This window comes from Crinia signifera, chromosome 1, assembly GCF_055691185.1.
Source record: "Crinia signifera chromosome 1, ASM5569118v1, whole genome shotgun sequence".
NCBI lineage: Eukaryota > Metazoa > Chordata > Amphibia > Anura > Myobatrachidae > Crinia > Crinia signifera.
In genome coordinates, this window is record NC_139217.1 from 74,140,389 (window position 1) to 74,148,108 (window position 7,720).

General features: G+C 37.8%; 1 protein-coding gene across 5 annotated transcripts in view; it reads left to right on the forward strand.

Moving 5' to 3' along the window:
* Positions 1–4,061, forward strand: part of LDB2 (LIM domain binding 2) — a 332,563-nt gene extending 328,502 nt beyond the window's left edge. For 3 of the 5 annotated variants that reach the window (XM_083163430.1, XM_083163509.1, XM_083163349.1), the window contains one exon: positions 2,001–4,061. In XM_083163430.1, coding sequence (XP_083019556.1) covers positions 2,001–2,231 — 231 coding nt within the window. In that variant the 3' untranslated portion in view covers positions 2,232–4,061. Of the gene's footprint in view, positions 1–1,966 lie in introns of all 5 variants that reach the window. The other 2 variants (XM_083163592.1, XM_083163585.1) reach the window with 1 other exon arrangement.
* Positions 4,062–7,720: the final 3,659 nt, after the last annotated feature.

Genomic DNA, 7,720 nt, shown 5'->3' on the forward strand with positions numbered 1-7,720 from the left:
ATGGCATTGATAACCATTGCGTCACTGTGCTACCACTTAGGAATTTAAATAATTTGATCTATCCCTGAACAATAGAATAACTGAAGAGGCATTTTACAACATTGTCAGGTTTAATAAGAAATTTCTATTAACCCTTTGAGTGTCAATATCTCTGTAAGAGGTTTGTAAAATATCCATTAAAAATGCCAGCAACTCTGTAAGAGATGTGCAAAATGTGAGTTCCAACATCTCTGTGAAAGATGTGCAAGAAATCCGCTTCAAGTGCCAGCATTGCTCAAATTTGTTATATAAATACAAATAAGAGGTAAACATTACCGGTCATTATGATGAATAAAAATGTATGGCAATTTTCACACCTATTTTGACAAATTCACTTGGCACTCAAAGGGTTGCATTAGTGATTACAGTCGACAGACTTTGCACAAATTGGTACTTTTTTTTTTCTTAAATAACACAGATAACAACAGTTCCTGCAAATAAACAGATGGTTTACACAGGGGTCTGTGGAAGTCTCACATTTTTGTTTGCTAATTACTTAATTAGCTGTGAAAATTGGCAAATCAGCGTGTAAATTGTCTTCATCAAAACTTAACATAAATTGATTACTACAATTATCTTTGACAGACTAAAATAATTAATAAAGCTTGTTTTACTCAATTGTTTTTTGGAGCCAGGAATAATACAAGATACAGGCGCTCCTTCTGTAGCATACAGATGGAGCGCATCTCTTCTATCGGGGATCAGATCGCCAACCGCCAGCCACCGCCAGTCTCCGTAAGGGGACGCGCACGCATGAAAGGCTTGCGCGTTCCCTTCCAATGGAGCTCCACGCCGCATCCCCGCTGGTCCCCGATGATCACCCCTACCTCCCCGAAACCCCCCCCCCCCTAATATTGCCCGTCTCCTTAAAGCGGAGGCGGGCAGGGTTTGCATCCCCCGCCACCCGGAAACTCAATGCTATCTATTCACTGGAAAAAATGGCTAAAGTACAATATGTGCTTAAATCTGAAACTATGAGATACAGTACAGGTGATGGACATGCAGCAGTTATGGTTGCAGTTACAGGTAATCTACGAATATATGCTAATGAAGGTGCCACAGGTATGTGTACAGAGACATCTGATCCACTTCCTGCATACATAGAAGCAGAACTAGTCGCACATTGGTCATGCCATCGTATCTCCATCTCCAGAAAGCCGCCTGAGCTTTTAGAACAGGGTTCGAATTCGTAGTCACATGCTCAGACACACACCACCAAAAAGGTTGTGACACACCTACATTTTCATAGCCACCCCCATTACCTCCCACAAATGGCGCAAGAGACTCTGAGTGGGAGCGTGGCTAGTTTGCATAATCCCAACTATGCTCCCCCTACTGTAAAATGCTGATTTAGGACATTGTACAGTGGGGAGGGTTTGGTGGCTACAGTAATGAGCTCACATAATCAGCTGCCTGGTCCACCCACTTTGGTCGGCATTTCCAGGAGCGTAGACAAGTTTGGTGCAAACTAAGTTATTTCTTGTCTGTGGGGTTTACTTTTGCAGTATATATTACATTTTGAGAGTCTTTCACCATAGCAGATAAGCAAGAGAGTTAAAAAGGGTGCTGTAATTATAAATATCTAAAAGAAAAATGTTTTAAAGGTAGAACTTTAAGGAACTGAAGGAATGATATAATTAAGGTTAGAGAAAGATAAAGTGGAGAGGGATAAAGTAGCAACCAGTTGGCTCCTGTCATGTTACAGTCTGTGCTTGAAAATGACATTTATGAGCTGATTGGTTGGTACTTTATCGTAATGACATATGATGTAAATTCAGAATATTTATTTGTAAATGTTCTTTTATATAGATAATGTCATATATATATATATATATATATATATATATATATATATATACATACATACTTAGCTATAGAAATCCACTCTAGCATTCAGTCATCGATAGTTTTTTTGTCTTTCCTCAAGGTACCCACATAATAATGGTCTGTGCTGTTCACAGGATGTGATGGTGGTAGGAGAACCAACTTTGATGGGAGGCGAATTTGGAGATGAAGATGAAAGGCTTATCACTAGACTAGAAAACACACAATATGATGCAGCTAATGGTATGGATGATGAGGAAGACTTCAACAACTCACCTGCACTGGGAAACAATAGTCCTTGGAACAGCAAACCGCCTGCTAATCAAGATACCAAACCAGAAAACCCAACGCAACAAACTTCCCAATAGGTCACTAAGCCACCCCAGAACTGGATATTGCATAGGATGGCGAGTTACAAATCACTGCATTGTTTTATTTGAGAGTATAATTATACCAGAGTATAATTATTTCAACATGAGAACTTTCTACACAGATACCTATTTCTAAAAGCTTTTGATTGAGTATTTTTAATTAATAATTGCACAATGACTCAGAGTCTTCATTGAATCCTTTGCTGTTTGTGACACTTTATTGTAAAGCCATAAAGTAAATATAATGCACTCCTTGTGTGACTCCCTATTTGGGGCTGTAGAAAAATCTCCCTCTTATTGAGCAACTTACCTGTCAAAAAAATAACATTTCGCAATAAAAAATAAATAGAAAAAATAAATTTTCTAATATTCTGATTGGCTTATTATTTCAGTTTTGTAATAAAGGCTAATGCTAAAAAAATCATTATATTATGTCTAAGCGACAAAAGAAAAAAAAGAAAAGAAAATATAAATGTTCTGATTTCATTTAAGAGTGGAGTGCATTTTTACCAATTATAAAACTAGATAGTTAATTACATAAAGATGATTTACTGTATACAGATAGTGTATTTTAAGACCTCTCTCCAGCTTACTTTAGCTTAAAAGTCTTAACAAATAATAATTAAAAAATTGAAGTAATGAAATTAGTGTTTTAAAGATCAAACTTAAAATCTGTACAGTTTTGTAGACATTGCCCATGTGATGTTACAGTTAATTACATAAAATAAACATCAGTCGAAAAATGCAATTCACACTGAAAGCCTCATTTACATACATATAAAGTATCACAGTCTGCAAAGAATTCAAAATATTTTTTAATTTGAGTAGAGATGAAAGACTCTACTGTGGTTCGGCTCATAAGGATTTGTGATACTAAGGCAATAGATTTTTTTTTCCAATGAAGGCACAACAAATCATTGAAAATTTTAATTTGTTTGTTGCATTGCTTTTGTTGTTTTATATAGATTTCTTTCATTCAAAAATATATTTAAAAATTAAATAACAAGTCCACAAGTTAAATAATTCATTAAGAGCAAACTTCTTATGCATTCAAGTGTTTGTTTGAAACACACCAAAACCTCACCAAAACTTTATAAATTCTGAACCACAATCAATTGTTTCACTCATCTCTACTGATCAGCAAACTTATTATGAATCAGTTGTGTTTTATTAATTTGATTTTAAATTGTGCTTATGCCAGTATTAACTTACAATAGTTTGTAAGTGTGAAACTTTTTGTAATACTAAAAAGTCATTTGTGCTTTAACAAATGGAACATTCACTTCATTTATAACTTTGTATGATTCCTCTTCTTGAAACTTTTTTATATATTTTATTTGTTTGTTTTCTTGGTTAAGAAATGCAGTATTTTTCTTTTGCTGTTTATTGGTCATATAAAGTTCACATAGATGAGTCATACGCGATATTATTTAACAGCACATTAACAACTGGAGATAAATAGAAATATTTACCATGAAGTAGGACCTGTTCATTTTAAAACCGCTTTTGATCAAGGTATTTCAAAAGCCATTGCAACCATTTTCATTTTGTGACAAATATATTCAATCCAGAACTTGTGTTTATTGTATCTCAGTTGGCTTTGTTGCTATATTTCATAGTATATTTCTTGTATAAATATTTTGTAAATCCTTCTATGGCATTTTTATTATTATTGCAGTGTATTTATGTGGAACTTTATATGTCTAAATTTCTGTTTACTTTTCATATGACCATTTTATGCACACAGTATAAGTCAATGTGTTATGAGCAAATGTATTTCATGTTATGCTTTGCCAATTTGTGTGCCAATAAATTGTGCTATCATTAGTGTTTTGTATTTTTGAGTACACTAGGACAGATTCAGTTACACTTATAAAAATCTCTGAGAATGGATTTTAGGCTTTAGCAAAAATTAATTTAATGTTACATACCTATTCAGCAATACTGTATAGTGTGTTAATGCAGAGCTAAAAATACATCCTGTTTGAGAAGCATATCTTGGGTCTATTTGCATTGTGAAAAGCCCTGAAACCGGGAACTTTTCTTCCCTTGCAAATGAAAGAGTGGAATTGGACAGCTTCGGCCCCCCCAGGTGAAACAATGGTAGGGGCACAAGAGTAATGGGTGTTACCAGTTACCAGTGAGTGCTTGGCCAGCCATCACATAGTAACTTGCAGAGAATAAGGTCGTTATTATATAAAGGAGGGGCAGGGCTGTGTCAGGACCAATGTTCCCTCTAATTTTACGAAGGCTGTGTGCGACAAAAGATTTTGGCTGTACAACTTTGGAAGGAAATTTACATTTTTGTGCGTCACTTATATATAACTGGAAAATGACGTTCAGCATTTGTGTTAACTTTACTTCAAAATAATAATAAACATTTAAACATTCAAAACACAGCACACAATGTAGTTAATGGGTGAAACACACATTAATTGAGTCCACAACTGCAAAAATGGACCACTGCTGTTGTAATGTCTGTGCGTGCGCTCATCGAGTTGTGTGCACAGCTTAGAGGGAACACTGGTCAGGACCTCCCACATTGTTTAGCAAGAGGGCTATTCTTGCTTTTGTTCCCATAGATACAAACCAGGTACCCCAGTTCATTGATGATCTTGCTCTGCTAAGTTACTGATGCTGTAATAGTAGAGCAACAATGTGAGTTAAGTGCACAGTCTGGAACCAAAATTAACCTATGAAGCCCTCAGCCAGTTGGACCCACCAGGAATTTAACCCGTGCACCTGTGTGCCTGTCATATACTGTAAGGAACCAGGTGCTAATGGAATTTGAGGGATATGCAGAGTTTAGGATACATTTCGCTATGTATCAAAGATAGTGCTGGTGCGAGTACATGCGGATGTAGGCAACAAGTATTAGAATCTGCATGCAGTGGACGTTCGCAAAGAAACACATATCTACAGTTGTTCTGTGCACACAATTGCAATTAATAGCATTTGCAGCCAATTTGTGTTTGTCTATATCAGCCTCTATGTCTAGAGGAGACCATATTAAGCCTTACCCTCCACTGCCACTCAAGACAATATTGACTATGATTGGATTCCATTAGGACCTCAGTTTAACACAAACAGCAAAAAGAGCCATCTCCTACACCAGTGCTGATAACACTCAAAATGTTAAAATGGCAAGACTGTTCCCCTTTGTACTGATAACTTCTATTACCTAGGACACTGCAAGTCACCAAAAGCAATCTACGAATCCTTCAGGTAGAGGCAAGTTATTTTTTTCAACATTGGTCCATGAAATATTACCCCAATTTCACATTTGCATGTAGAATTTCAAATTGGTCCAGGGACATCCTAACCTCGGCCAACACCACAGGTCCCAAGATTCATCAAACTAACATCGGTCAGAGCGTACATTAAGATCAACTGTGTGACCAGATGCATTTAGTAGTCGACATTTTAGACAGACACTTCTCCACTGAGGTTGGATTTAGAGGAGTTTTAGTAGCGCCTGTTTTATTCTACTTTGACTTTCTTATACATTATTTATTAATTTATTAACAGTTTCTTATATAGCGCACACATATTCCGCAGCGCTTTACAGAGTATAGTTGAACATTCACATCAGTCCCTGCCCCAGTGGAGCTTACAATCTATATTCCCTACCACACATATACACGCACACACAGACATTCTAGGGTTAATTTGTTAGGAGCCAATTAGCCTACCAGTATATTTTTGGATTGTGGGAGGAAACCGGAGTACCCGGAGGAAACCCATGCAAGCACGGGGAGAATATACAAACTCCGCACAGTTAGAGCCATGGAGGGGATCATAGGTGTGCGCACATTGAGTGTTACGGGTGCACAGGCACCCCCTAATACTGTGTCCCCCCACCACCCTTATTGCTGCTAGCAATACCAGCAATACCTTTTACCAAAGACTTTCACTTTTTAGAACTGTTTTCCATTAAAATAAGCACCCATCAATCAATTATGTGTGTTTTGCATTATTAATTGTATTACACCATTGTCATAGCACTACATGCCTTCATCATCCATGTATGGTTTTGACTTTATTTGCATGTACTGTTACACAGAGTAATTTGAAGATTAAAACTGAAATAGGCAGGAGAATTATGGTGTGGCTGAGAGATGTTTTATATTGTAGTGAGTGCACGCCTGATTGGCGGTGTTAGACATGCCCAACAGGTGGTGCTAGACACACTGCTTTGACAGTGCACCCCCTAATAAAATGTGCTGCGCACTCCTATGGTGGGGATCAAACCCATGACCTCAGTGCTGCGAGGCAGTAATGCTAACCATTACACCATCCGTACTGCCTGTACATTATGAGTAGGAATGAAATTATGTTTTTCTCAGTAACAGAACAGATATAGAAATTAAAGCCCAGTACACACTAGATGACCCATGGTACCGCCAGCATCATTAACTATATCGGCAGTGCCGCTGATCAAACGATATAGTGCATATACAATGAACGATAGTGTGAATGGGGATAAACCCTTTGAGTGCCAACGTTGCTGTGAGAGATCCTCAAAGTATACACTAAAAATGCCAACGTCGCTTACAGCGACTGTTCTTTTATTGGGTGCAATATTGAATTAAGCTTCAATTAATTGACTCGTTGCTGTTAAAATTTTTAACAGATATTTTGAGAATCTCTCAGAGTTAAGAACTGATGGCGCTCAATTTAAACTATAAGATTATTTAAAATTAGGTATTTAAATAAACTTCACAGCAAACATTTTTTTTTTTTTCCATCAATAGATTTTTATTGATACAAATTTTATATATGGGATACAGAAAAGAAAAAAGGGAGGGAAACTGTGGGGAGGGAGGGGGGGGGACTGCAATTGGGGGAGAATACGGACAGTGTGGGACAATAATAATTTACATACAAAGAGTTATACATAGCCATAGCATACATATAGGAACGCTACGCAGAGCGAACTGAAAATAAACATACAAATACAAAATCGGTATAGCGTTAAAATTAGTCTAGGGTGCAGGAACCTCCGTTGAACCTAGATAGGGGGTGGGGTGGGGCTCGAATCCGAGTCAGGGGGTTCATTCAGGCTGAAGAGGGTGGGTTGTCCCGACAGAGTTGAGGCTGAAAGTCTAGTGCTCTCTCTTGCAGACATATAAGTGTGCCAGGGGGCCCATTTGGAGTGAGGCGAGGAAGGGTTAGGGGAGTGGGGCTGGAAGCCTGTCTCCATGAGGAAATGGTGGTTTGTTTTTAGTATAACCTGGATAAAAGGGGGGGGGCGTGGGCTGCTTCCAGTGTTGCGCTAAGTTTGCTCTAGCTGCTATAAGGATGTGTCCGAGGACATAAGTTTTCTCGCACGGAAGTTTCTGCGGATATACATGAAATAGAGCTAGGAGTGGGTCAGGGACGAGAGTTAGTTGTATTACTGCCGAAATGAGTTCAAAAACCTCACTCCAGTATGCCTTGAGTTTATGGCAGGCCCAGAAAATGTGGTAGATGGAGCCTATATTTCC